Here is a 13,830-nt window from a genome sequence, read left to right as displayed (position 1 = left end):
TCCAACAGAAGGACAACCTCATACAGAGGGAGACAGAGAAAACGCAAGCTCGAGTCGACGCCTACGTCGACAGCCTGAGCGCCCTCACTGTGAAGATGAGTGAGCTGAACATCTGTGAGGACAAATGTGATGCAGTGCAGGCAGGTCACAACCTGGAGCTGAGTCAGATGGAAGAGACCTGCAGAAAGAAGCTGGAGGTTCTCCAGGAGGAAAACACTGCTCTGAACGAAACTGTGAACAGGCTTATTTCTATAAAAGCCAAGTTGGAAGATGAGGTCCAGGATAAGGACAAACTCATACAGAAGGAGAAAGAGAAAACGCAAGCTCGACTCAACGCCTGCAAAGACAGCCTGAGCGCCCTCACTGTGAAGATGAGTGAGCTGAAGCTGAAGTCTGAAGATGAGGTCCAACAGAAGGACAACCTCATACAGAGGGAGACAGAGAAAACGCAAGCTCGAGTCGACGCCTACGTCGACAGCCTGAGCGCCCTCACTGTGAAGATGAGTGAGCTGAACATCTGTGAGGACAAATGTGATGCAGTGCAGGCAGGTCACAATGTGGAGCTGAGTCAGATGGAAGAGACCTGCAGAAAGAAGCTGGTGGTTCTCCAGGAGGAAAACGCTGCTCTAAACGAAACCGTGAACAGGCTTACTACTATAAAAGCCAAGTTTGAAGATGAGGTCCAGGATAAGGACAAACTCATTCAGAAGGAGACAGAGCAAACGCGAGTTCAAACCAACGCCTACATAGCATGCCAGGGCATTCTCACTGGGATGGAGAAGGAGCTGAAGAGCTGTAAGGCCCAGCGTGATGCAATGCAGGCAGGTCAAAACCTGAAGCTGAGTCAGGTGGAAGAGACCTGCAGAAAGAAGCTGGAGGTCCTCCAGGAGGAAAACACTGCTCTGAACGAGACAGTGAACAGGCTGACTACTCTAAAAGCTAAGTCTGAAGATGAGTTCCGACAGAAGGAAAAACTCATACAGAGGGAGAAAGAGGAAACACAAGCTCGACTCGACGCCTACAAAGACAGCCTGAGCGCCCTCGCTGTGAAAGAGCTGAACATCTGTGAGGACAAATGTGATGCACTGCGGGCAGGTCACTACCTGGAGCTGAGTCAGATGGAAGAGACCTGCAGAAAGAAGCTGGAGGTTCTCCAGGAGGAAAACGCTGCTCTGAACGAGACCGTGAACAGGCTTACTACTCTTAAAGCCAAGTTTGAAGATGAGGTCCAGGATAAGGACAAACTCATACAGAAGGAGACAGAGCAAATGCGAGTTCAAACCAACGCATACATAGCATGCCAGGGCACCCTAACTGGGAAGGAGAAGGAGCTAAAGAGCTGTAAGGCCCAACGTAATGCACTGCAGGCAGGTCAAAACCTGAAGCTGAGTCAGGTGGAAGAGACCTACAGAAGGAAGCTGGAGGTTATCCAGGAGGAAAACGCTGCTCTGAACGAGACAGTGAACAGGCTGACTACTCTAAAAGCCAAGTTTGAAGATGAGGTCCAGGATAAGGACAAACTCATTCAGAAGGAGACAGAGCAAACGCAAATTCAAACCAACGCCTACATAGCATGCCAGGGCACCCTAACTGGGATGGAGAAGGAGCTAAAGACATGTAAGGCCCAGCGTAATGCACTGCAGGTAGGTCAAAAGCTGAAGCTGAGTCAGGTGGAAGAGACCTGCAGAAAGAAGCTGGAGGTTCTCCAGGAGGAAAACACTGCTCTGAACGAGACAGTGAACAGGCTGACTACTCTAAAAGCCAAGTTTGAAGATGAGGTCCAGGATAAGGACAAACTCATTCAGAAGGAGACAGAGCAAACGCGAATTCAAACCAACGCCTACATAGCATGCCAGGGCACCCTCACTGGGATGGAGAAGGAGCTGAAGAGCTGTAAGGCCCAGCGTGATGCACTGCAGGCAGGTCAAAACCTGAAGCTGAGTCAGGTGGAAGAGACCTACAGAAAGAAGCTGGAGGTTCTCCAGGAGGAAAACGCTGCTTTGAACAAGACCGTGAACAGGCTGACTACTCTAAAAGCCAAGTTTGAAGATGAGGTCCAGGATAAGGACAAACTCATACAGAAGGAGACAGAGCAAATGCGAGTTCAAACCAACGCCTACTTAGCATGCCAGGGCACCCTCACTGGGATGGAGAAGGAGCTGAAGAGCTGTAAGGCCCAGCGTGATGCACTGCAGGCAGGTCAAAACCTGAATCTGAGTCAGGTGGAAGAGACCTGTAGAAAGAAGCTGGAGGTTCTCCAGGAGGAAAACGCTGCTCTGAACGAGACCGTGAACAGGCTTACCACTGTAAATGAAAAGTTTGAAGATGAGATCCAAAAGAAGGACAAACTCATACAGAGGGTGTCGAAGAAAATGCAAGAAAAATCCAAGGCTTACTTCGACTGCCTGCACGCCTTCACTTTGAAGGAGAATGATCTGAGCATCTGTGAGGCCAAATGTGACTCACTGCAGGTATTTCACCAACTGGAGCTGAGTTGTGTGAAAGAGACCTGCAAAAAGAAGCTGGAGGTTCTCCAAGGGAAATACGCTGCTCTAAAGGACACGGTGAACAGGCTGACTACTGTAAAAGCCGAGTCTGAAGATGAGGTCCAACAGAAGGACAAACTCACATAGAGGGAGACAGGGAATCAAGAGGTCAAACCAACGCCAACGTCGACCACCTGAGAAGGAGCTGAAGAGCTGTGAGGCCCAGTGTGATGCACTGCAGGCAAGTCACCACCTGGAGCTCAATCAGGTGGAAGAGAACAGCAAACAGGCTGACTACTCTAAAAGAAGCTGGAGGCTTATACACAAGTTATACACAAGTTCAATATTATAGATGAATTTACTTTTCTTTTTTAGTCCCTCAAGTTCTTGTCAAATGTGTGTGATTATGTGAAATTGTGTCACAATTTCGCCAGGGCTCTTGAGCTTTTCAAAAAATGAGACATTTAAAGTTTTATCATTAAAAAAATTAAATATCTTCTACTACAAAAGCCATTTATGTTTATTTCATCATCTTCTCTTACAAGCACAAAAAACTAAGTATGCGCTGTAAGATGTTATTCCACAACAAAAAATACCGTTCTCTGACTGAAAACTCCCACAGTTTAGATCCGTGGTATTCAATTAAAAACTCAGAGGTCCAGTTAGAGAGAATTTCCTAAGCAACCCAATGCAAACTTATGGGGGGTGCAACTGAGTAGGGCCAGAACCTTGAAAAAACTAGATTTTCTAGTGTTTTTTCTCACACCAAAAACCCATAAAGAAGCATGCAAGGTTTCCGGTCAGAATCTCATATAATAGTGAAAACAAATTAGAACTACAAAAGATGGGAACAACACACACGCGCGAACGGAGTGGAGTATTTCATAGGATTCACTATGAAAATGTAGCGCGGTGCATTTCGTAGGATTCTCTACGAAAATTTGGACATAACTTTTAGTCGGTATCTTATAAATCGTTTCATGAGACCGCGTTCCACACAGCATAATATCAAGCTCCATGAGAGCACAGTGAAGAGATATCTTACTGCACTTTCTGAATTATTCTGAATGTGTTAACTATTTATCTCTTCCCGTTTTGAATATTTACTCTGTTTTTCTTTGCCTCACATTCATAGCATGCAGACCTAAAAGACATGAATTTAAATTCAAGTGAGATTGATGATGTGTTTTTGGCTGCTCTGTTTATTCACTTTTACTCACATTTATATTCATTTTATCATCTTCTCTTACGTACAAAAAAACTAAATATGCACTGCAAGGTATAATTCTACAACAAAAATACCGGTCTCTGACTAAAAACTCCCATAGTTTAAATGTTGTGTCTTTCACCTCGGACACAAATGGAAGAGACCTGCAAAAAGGAGCTGGAGGTTCTCCACGAGGAAAACGCTGCTCTGAACGAAACGGTCTACTCTTAAAGCCAAGTCTGAAGATGAGGTCCAACAGAAGGACAAACCCATACAGATGGAGAAAGAGAGAACGCAAGCTTGACTCAATGCCTTCTTCCACTGCCTGAGCGCCCTCAGTGGGATTTGGGCTCAGAGGGTGGACTGATTCTGGGTAAGGCTGACAAACGAGTGCGATCCTGTATGACTCATACGGGGGAGAAAGTACGAAAGGAGACGTTTCGAAAACATATTTCTTACAATGAACTGTGTGAAAAAATCACTTATTCAGTAAATTACTGAGACCACAAGGAAACACACTTAACATATGTCAACGCGTCGCCCTGGCACGAGTACAGACGAACACTAATTTCTACATGCTGCAGTGTGCGTAGTGTTTGTTCTCTATTTGAGATAGTTTTGGTGAATTACTACAATAAAGCTCAACTGTGCCCTTTATTGTATACTCAGCTGTCATGATGAGTGAATGCACTGGGTTGATACAAGTCCCAAAACAAGTATTTATCAGGATTATGGTGCAATCACACCAAAGCTGCTATGAGCTACTGTGAAGCTCCCAACATAAGGAAATTCAGCCGAATGGAAAGCATAACATGCTACTATTTTGTGAGAAAAAACAACATCCGGGAAAATAAAATAATAAAATAAACCTATATTATCTGAGGCATGATCTCTATTCATTAACTTCCTCCAATGGAAAGGCTGCTATTCATAAGCCCACAGTGAAGACTTCAGGCTGGAAGGAAGAAGCATCGCTGAATTTCCTGTTCACTCCAATGCACACTTTAAATACACCATCTATTCAGTCTTCAGATGGAATTACATGCCTGCAAAGACACGTGTAAAGGTCTCTGCTTATCTGTCCAGAAAAAGTTAGCATAGATACCCAAGGAGAAGACATGCACATCTTTCTAAATCACAATATGTCAATGCCATTTTTGAAACGTAATTCAACCAGAAATTCAGAATCAGTGTTGCACGTTCCAGAGTTTGTTGATCCAATATGTGACCAGTGCGATATTTGATTTTGTATTTTATTCATGAAGCAGGACTGCATTCAATACTACATCTAGCTCACAAAGTTATCAACTTGTAAATATTATGATATTCATGAGCTTTTGGTGATAATGGTCGATGTCCATGTGCTGTAAACAAACTGTGTGGACAATCTCCTGCTACCAATTTTCTTCTCTGGAGTTCATGTTTGAAAACGGTGATACAAACATGGGAGAGCATTTTTGGGTTCATGCAATTGTATTGATAGTTTATGGCTTTGAGAACTGGAAAACTGAAGTTTGTGATTTGATTGATCCTATTAAAATGGTGAAGTACTTAAAAGTTATACACCAGGTCAGTATTATAGATGAATTTACTTATTTTTTTAGAATGAACAAAACTTTTAGGAGTCCCTCAAGTTCTTGTCAAATGTGCATGATTATGTGAAATGGTGTCACAATTTCGCCAGGGCTCTTTTGCTTTTGAAAATATGAGACATTTAAAGTTTTATCATTAAATAAATACGAAATCTTCTACTCAGTGTAGCAGGTTTCCTTTTTACCCTATGTGTATTTGTTTCTTGGACAAGTGACCAAGCTCTCTCCCTCCCATTCACTCCTCTCGTGTTCTGCACCTCTGATTGAACTTGACTGACTCTGCAGATTCCGCACAATCTGCGGACACATAATCAGCAGAGGAAGAAGTTTTCCCACTGACCCTCGGGCTGTTGGCCAGCCGAGCTCCACTCTGCTCCTCCTGTGCCACTTGATCCACAGGCCCAGCTCCTACCCCCCACAGCTGCCAGCGTCACTCGCCCTCCCCCTGTCTCACCCTCCCACTCTCTCTGAGTCATACAGGCGGACATGCCAGCACACAGTCACATGGTCCTCAAAGACAAGGACGACCTGCTAATATTCACTTACAGATCATTACTTATGTATACCTTTTTATACCTTAGTCGCGTTTTAAGTCTCGTCCTTGTGTTTAACTCCAGATCAGATATGTTCGGTGATGTAGTTAAATTCAGTGTCACAATATTGGGGTCACTTTCTTAAGGGAGAAGTTTTGAGGATAAAGTCATAATATTACGTCAAAGTGATACTTTTAGGTAATTTATCGATGGACATCAGAAGTACAGCCTGTTCCCAGTGTTAAAATGAAGAATAAAGAGCATCTTGTTAACTTGGATCCACTCTGACTGGGAGGACGATGCTTCTTTAGTGGAGGAGGAAATTTTTGGTGGTGGTCGACTGAAGTTTATTGTTGGTCAAATCAATGTGATATTAAAATGTGTCTAAGAGTTTCTCAAAATCATTTTCTTTTTCCTAATAATATAAATATAATCTTTATATTCCCATTTTATACAATAGACCGAATACTCTATCACTCTATATACTCTATATACTTTTTGAATCAAGAAATAAAGGACTTGTCCAAGAACAAAGATTTTCAGTTTATTGTCCAAACATCTTCAGTCTGAAAAAACAAGGAAGGCTGAATCACAAACTAATTTAGCTGCAACATGAGTTGTTTGAGCTGTACATTAATCTGAACTCCTCCTGTTAACCTCTCAAAACATATTATCCGTATTTATTATCATGACATTGCTGCACTGGCCCAATTTCACCACAATGCTCATTAAAGTTGGATCTTATCTTATCTTTGAGCTGGTGTGATGAGCGCTGTTAAGTATTCACTCGGCTGCTCGACGTGTGAGTGTTGTTGTTCAGGCTTTGCCCGGGTTTTCCTTCGGGGGAAATTAGGTCACCTATGTTTTGAAGAAGCCTCCGGTGGGATGAGGATTAAAAAAAATATGTTATCTGACACTCTGTGAACTGCCAGTCTTTTTATAAACCCTTAACATCCAGCCTGAATCGGGGGTCAAGTCTTTAATCTTTATTCCGATAAAAAAGGTATTGTTTTTGAATGTGCAATGATTTCTCTCTCTAGGGGCCATTAGCATCCTTCTCAATGACACTCCAATGAGTATGTGTGTCTTGATGGTGTGCTAATCTGCTCGTTCCTCTAGCCCAGTGTGTGTGTACCGTAAGGATGCTGTTTTAACAACACAGCCAATGAAAAGATTGAGAAGGAGACATGGAGGCGTAGAAAAGGACACGAGTCTGTCATCAAGTTGGATTCTCCAGTCCTGTGTGCAGAGCCATGTTGCTATGAAACAAGGGCTGCACTGTTATTAAACTGTCCTCTGCTGTTTCTCGATTGTTGGTAATTTGCATGTGCTGTTTTGAGATCTCATACGTTGGAAGTGAAATTAGTTTGTTTGGTTTATCTGCACATCCAGCTTTTCTTATGGGATTAGACTTGTCTGTAATCAGCCACACACAAATCAGCAGCGTCTGGTGAGGCTGAGGCTGTGTTTTAAAAATCGGTTGCTTTCTGCCGTCACTGTCTCATGCTCTAGTTACAATTTTAGACTGCAGCAAATGTTTTCTGACAGCTGATTTACTGCATAGCTGCAACAGGTGAATGTGTACTGTAGCAGACAGGGAGACTGTAACTTGACTACTAAGAGGTTAGTCGGTCAGCAGTCGCCAACACACAGTCTTTGTGTCAGTGTTTCACTTATTTAATATTTGTTTCCCTCATCAAATCTTCCTTTTGTAATTGTACATTAAAATACTCAGCGCAGGATATTCAAATGTTTTCCATACTCAGTGTCCTCCTTCCACCTCTCACATGAACGGCTTGAACATAAGAATTTTTTTCATTGTCAACTTTATTAGCACTGCTGAGTGAGTTTTACATTTTGAATATGCGATCAGGATCCACAAATCCCAGCACGGAAATTGGTGAGCATGTTAAAAAATGCCTCACAATCTCTCACAGTGTTAAAGAATAAAAAATATAATGAGTTCTTTCTCGTCTCGTGCCACTTCCTAAAAATATGCTGGACCCTTACGCAAGTGTGTTGATTACCAGCGTGACTTGAAATTAATGATCATAATGAATTTGTCGTCTTTTAAACAGGTGATCATCAACAGCACCATCACACCCAACATGACGTTCACCAAGACATCGCAGAAGTTTGGCCAATGGGCCGACAGTCGGGCCAACACGGTGTTTGGACTGGGCTTCGCCTCTGAGCAGCAGCTGAGCAAGGTGAGAGGAGACGCTCCTGCTGCAGGACATAAAGTCCCATCGCTCAGAGACGAGCTGATTTATGTTCTGCTACTGAAACTCAAGCGTGACAGTGCGCAGTTGGTTATTAACTGAACATCGGATGCAGAATAGATGCCATCAGAAAAATTATTCTCAAATCCTCACTGTCACTATACGGCGCCAATTATTTCTTTGACACATCTGCTTGTTCTGTAACTCACGATCAAAGCTCTGTCTGATATTTCCAGTTTGCTGAGAAGTTCCAGGAGGTAAAAGAAGCGGCCAAGCTGGCGAGGGATAAATCTCAAGAGAAGGTGGACACGCTGAGTAATCACTCCCAGGTAAATCCCATCTCTCTGCTGTCTGAAGATTTGATTGAGTATAACTCTTTTACTGTCCAACTCTTCCTCTACAGCGGCCGTGGTCATCTACGGAGATGTAAATGGCTGCACTGCAGTTCGATAAACTTTCCTTTACAAGCACTAAAGACTTCAAAGTCTTTAGAAACCATCATGAACTAGAATGGTCTTCAGAAAAGCGCATGCCTCCGCCAAGGCCCAACAGTTCCCTTAAATAAAGTACTAAATCTATATAAAAAAATGTTTATTCCATCATAATCCATGTACAGTCTTGCATACCACATCCTTTCACCAAGTTTCATAGTAATCGTGCAGTCGTTTTTGTGTAATCTAGCTTTAAAAACAACACATATGGACGAGGGTGGAAACATTGCAGTAATGAAAGTCCTATGTCATCCTTAGTATCTGACAGGCAACACAGCAATTAAGATAAGAAAGCAAGCAGGGTTTATATTTATGTGATTGATAATAGATCTATGAGTTTCTCAGTTCTACATCAACAATGTGTGATGTTTAACTCTGTCAGTAAGTGAACAGCATTGACTCAAGGTCGAACCAGAAGTCGCGGCTCAGGATTTGGCTCTCGCCCTGCGCTGACCTCAGATGGCAGGAATCCGACTCAGCTCTGAGACACACAAAGCTGTTGGGCCATATGACACGATAAATACTGGCAACAGTTTTCCATCACCACTTTGCTGTCATAGCTGACATGTCTAGGTTGTTGACAGTGATTCACTGAGAGAAGCGTAACACTCAAAAGCCAGAGCGCCTCAGACCTTTCAGAAGGCTCCAGGTGAGCTTCAATCAAAACCTATGACATAACAAGCGTCACCCACTGTCTTTCTGCAGGAGTCTGGCCCTGACACGCCCTCCTCCAACCAGGCGTCCAGCATCAACGGGACAGATGATGAGAAATTCTTTCATGTGGGTCCAGAGGACGCCGTGCTGCAGACCGAGAACGATCAGCTGAAGAGTGCAGTAGAGCAGAGGTAAGGCCGCACTTCATGGAAAACAGCCAAATTAATTAAAACATGCACGCACTTTAGTTTGCAGGTAACGATTGGAACTTTGTCTGTGCAGCAGAAAGAGAAAATAGGTGTTGAGAATGTGGTTATTTAAAGTGAAGCAGAATGGAGACCGTGAACCAACCACCAACTCTGCACTGTGATTGTGAGAACTGACTGTATGACTCTTACCCAGTCACAAAGCTCTGATGGATTCAAATGAAATCCACATGAATTGTTTTTTATCCTGGGGCCATAATCACAATTACTGAGGAAATGTCAGGGATCTAAAAGTATCTGCTTGACACAGGTTTTATTGAAGCATGTGGTTCAGTAATTTCACATTTACATGCATATTGTTAAATTCACTGAGTCATCCAAATTCACTGAGTCATCCAAACAGTACAAAATCAAGTGTATTAATCCTGAAGGTGCCTCGTATCTATTGATTGGCTATTGGGGACGAGGAGAAGGAGGATTTTGAATTGGATGCAATGAGTGACAGGGAGCTAGTCAAGGTTCTGGAGGCCCGGTAGTTTCAGATTAAGACTACCCCAGGGCCTCACAGTAAAGGAAAACTGCAGAGAGTACATTTTGCCAAAATTAGAACTGGAAAGCAGAAACTGGCGGATTTGATCCAGATGGGATGAAAGGCCAAAGACCAATTAGCAGAAATTCCACAGAGAAGAAAATTAAAATTGAATGACCATCTGCTTGAGTGGTGTGGGCTATTCTACACACAAGTAGTTTTCAGTCAATTCTGCTTAGATTATAGGAGCTGATCTTATGTTATACTGTACTAGTATATTTCATTTCCTTCAATGTATTAAGATTATGTAAACAGTTTAACCTATATGGAGATTGAGGTTTTCAATTGCAAATGTTTAATAGATTTATACTTGGTCAGTTGGTTTCTCTTCTCTTATTTCCTGATTGTCTTATTCAAATAGTTGTTTATTTTTGTGTTGTTAATGTTTTCTCTTCATATAGAAATTGATATTTGTGTGTGTGTGCTTACTATACAATAACATCTATAATTTCACCTCGTTTCCTGGCCATTCTTACGAATCTACCTCATTTGGTGGAGGTTCACATTTATAAAAAATAATGTAAATGCTTGTAAAACCACATAATTCAAAACCCTATATATATTCCCAGCCATATATCTAACTTCAGTGGTTGAGCTTGTGAAACCTAGTTCGCTCCATCACTGCTCTGGTGTCGCTGGACCTTTTTTCTTGCCTTCACAAGGCTGTGGGATTTTCTTTCGTGGACTTCTGTCCCAGCAGTGAAACAGCAGAGCGCTGCAGAATGCTGCTGTGCTTGTCCGTTCACATTTGATGGAGAGTAGCTCACTTCAACTCAGCCATGCATAAGGAAGGGGGGCCAGTGATGCATGCTAAATATACATCAAGACCTCTCCAGCTATACTGATAAGACAGAAACAAACTCTGTTGTCTGAAAAGACAACAAACTCTGAGTTATCAGCGCAGTGACTCATTAGACCTTTGAGACATTTCTCACTCATTTCCTCTTCAATAGTCTAAATCTGTCTTGACTGTGTGATGTACATCACATCTAATTAAATAGTTATGACTGTGAGGAGTTTGTTGCATTATGTGTCACGTCAGTGGGCACAGGCTGCAGGCGCTACAGCACTAACCTATCTACATTTTGCTTCCATTAATAACCCTCCATCTGGATCTCTCTGTTTCTGACAGCAACACCAACGCCAAAAAGTGGGAAACAGAGCTGCAGACTTTGAGAGAGAATAATGCCAGGCTGGTGGACGCACTCCAGGAGTCTTCGGCTAATGTGGAGAGCTGGAAGAAACAACTCAGTACCTGCAAGGAGGAGAGCGACACGCTCAGGGAAAAGGTACAGTCATGCAGTCCCTCAGGGAAATCAAATGACGTACACAGCCCCATCGATCCTGCAGGTGGAGAAGGTGACAGGGTAGAAACACGGTTGTCTCTTTTACAAAAAGGACGAACCTACACCACACACAGTTAGTGAGGCTAATCACTCAAAGCCTGTGTATAGTGGGACGATTAATCGCTCATCAAATTTTGATGTGTCTCATGCAAGTTTGTGCAAAGACTGCTGTTCATCTTTTAAGCTTGTGGTTCCTGCACCAGAGTCTCAGCTGCACGTTCACTATAAATAGAATCATTTTAGTTTCATAATCAATGTGGGTTGTTTCTGCAGCTGGATTGGTGCTGCAAAGATTCTCACCGTTTTGTAACTGGCCTTTTTCTTTCTTTTCTTATTGTCAATTTGCAAGATGACACCACTCATAAGATAGAGATTATATCTCTGGCCCCGAGAGCTCAACACACAGCAACATAATAAACCACATGTAAATGGAGAGATCACATACAACACAATAGAAGTGTTTTCAGAACACACCTTTGTTGTGTATATTTATTTGAGAGTATTTGTTTTTGTTGAGGGGTATTTTTTTGTGTTGGTAGTATTGTGTTGTATTTGATTTTGAGATGTTTTCTCTATTTTACATGTTTTATTAAATTGAAGTGCGTTGAGCTCTCGCTGTAGATTATCCAGGACCTTGCGATACATATGAATGACTGACATTTTTAAATATTGTCTCTGTGTCTTTATTCCAATGTGCTCAGATCGCTGTACTAGAATCCCAGTGTAACGAAGCCAATCAGGAGAAGCAGCAAAACGCCCAACTGGGTGTACGAGTGCAGGAGCTGGAGGCGGAGCTCCAGGACAAAGAGCAGGTGAGGAGTCACAGTTATCTTCAAACAACAGTGTGTGTGTGTAGCTTGTTTTAAATAATGGAAGTGGTACATTAACTAAAATAATCCACTCAGTCTCCTTCATCATAGAAATGTCAGGTTCAGCTCTCTGGCCCCTTCACCCCCCCCCCCCCCCCCCCCCGATGTCTCAAATTCACTTTCTCCATATTTCTCTTCACTTCTGCTTCTCAAGTAGCGCTGCTCTGCCTCAGGAGGTGATAACACCTCAGTAGGAAGTGAGAGGTTTTTTGTGGTAGCTTGGTTTTTATATGGATCGGTCTTGTTGTTTTGGCTACTGAACACCACTCAGACCTTCTATACTCACCTGCTGTTTACTTTTTTCCCTGTGCTTCTTATTTTGTCGGTGATTTTCTTGATATTTGTCCCGTTTCGGTTGCAATGAACTTCACTCTAAATATAGTCAAACTGTAAAATTCATGCACTGACTTTGAATTTTGTTATATCAGCGGGGAATTTGGGCCTGAACACTATTAGCTGCATCGCCTTATGTCCCCTGCATCAAGCATCTATAATCCAAACTAGCCGACTGTGGGCTCACCGGAGTCCAGTGATGCAGTTCTTTCTAATGAGGACGAGCTCTGCATGGCCACGCACTCCTTTGACCTTTGCTACTTGCTGGTTAAAAAGCAGTTTCTGTCTGCAGCCTAATCAGTAGGACAGATGTTGGCCAATCTCTGAGAGTCCCGCTGCCTTTTCCATAGTGACTGTATCGCTATCACTGCCATGAAAGAGACACAGTCAGTCACGTGTGAAGCAACAAAACATATCAAATACCATTTTAAAAACTAAAGGAAACATGTATCAGTTAATGTTTAATAGTTAAACTATATGTATTTTCAACTTTGATCACATGTTTTCTATATTGTTGTCCAGTTAAATTAGCAGATTCTGGTTGTTGTTTTTATGGCTTTCCTTAACATTACAAGATAGGAGTTTTGGAGAGTTTCCCAGTTTCTGAGGAAACATCTTGATAAAACCAAAATCCGACAGCCTTTCTGCAGCTATTCCAGCTTTTCTTTGTATTATTAATGAGATGCTCAATTGAGAGACTATGACAGTTTCCCAAAGCTTGAGGGGACATCTGATGTGTGGCAGCTTTTCTTGATTGACTAATCATTGAAGCTCTTATTCATTTTGTTCGCTGGGAATTAGAATCCCACTGAAACACACATGAACAGTTCATCCCCCGCAGGAGCAGGAACAAGATACAACTTTATACATGATAAATAAATCAAGTGATCAATCGATCCTCAAATAGGTTTTCACTTAATTTGAATCTATCAGTGCTTGTCACAGTGTTTTAAAGATATTTATCATTATTACCAGTTCAGATTCCCTGAGGTAACTAATGTGTTAGAGAGTCGTATTAACCAGTTGGCGGCTGGATTATTAATAGAACTGATAAATCTTTTCTTTCGAGAGCGGTTGTTTGTTTATTACCGAACACCAGGAGGGAAGTGGTTCAAAGAGCTGCAGCTAATTGAAAAAGACTAAACGCAAAGAATCGCGTCCTTCTGGGGGCTGCTGAGTCTCCACAGAGTATCAGCCACGAAGCTGTGAGCGCTGACCGGAGGGGGGGTGCAGCAGGAAGTCTCATTGTTAGCAGAGCACTGATACGACCGTGGTCCACAGAGGCTTGTCTGTCGAGTGACT

General features: G+C 42.5%; 1 protein-coding gene across 2 annotated transcripts in view; it reads left to right on the top strand.

Moving 5' to 3' along the window:
- The window catches only part of homer2 (homer scaffold protein 2), a 35,705-nt gene that overhangs the window by 17,989 nt on the left and 3,886 nt on the right, over nucleotides 1-13,830 (top strand). For both annotated transcript variants that reach the window (XM_062411253.1, XM_062411337.1), the window contains exons 3-7: nucleotides 7,897-8,028; nucleotides 8,277-8,369; nucleotides 9,237-9,376; nucleotides 11,113-11,269; nucleotides 12,028-12,138. In XM_062411253.1, coding sequence (XP_062267237.1) covers nucleotides 7,897-8,028; nucleotides 8,277-8,369; nucleotides 9,237-9,376; nucleotides 11,113-11,269; nucleotides 12,028-12,138 — 633 coding nt within the window. The remainder of the gene's footprint in view (nucleotides 1-7,896; nucleotides 8,029-8,276; nucleotides 8,370-9,236; nucleotides 9,377-11,112; nucleotides 11,270-12,027; nucleotides 12,139-13,830) is intronic.

The sequence above is a fragment of the Platichthys flesus genome, chromosome 1 (genome assembly GCF_949316205.1).
Source record: "Platichthys flesus chromosome 1, fPlaFle2.1, whole genome shotgun sequence".
Classification (NCBI taxonomy): Eukaryota; Metazoa; Chordata; class Actinopteri; order Pleuronectiformes; family Pleuronectidae; genus Platichthys; species Platichthys flesus.
This window is presented reverse-complemented; position numbering and strand designations above follow the sequence as displayed.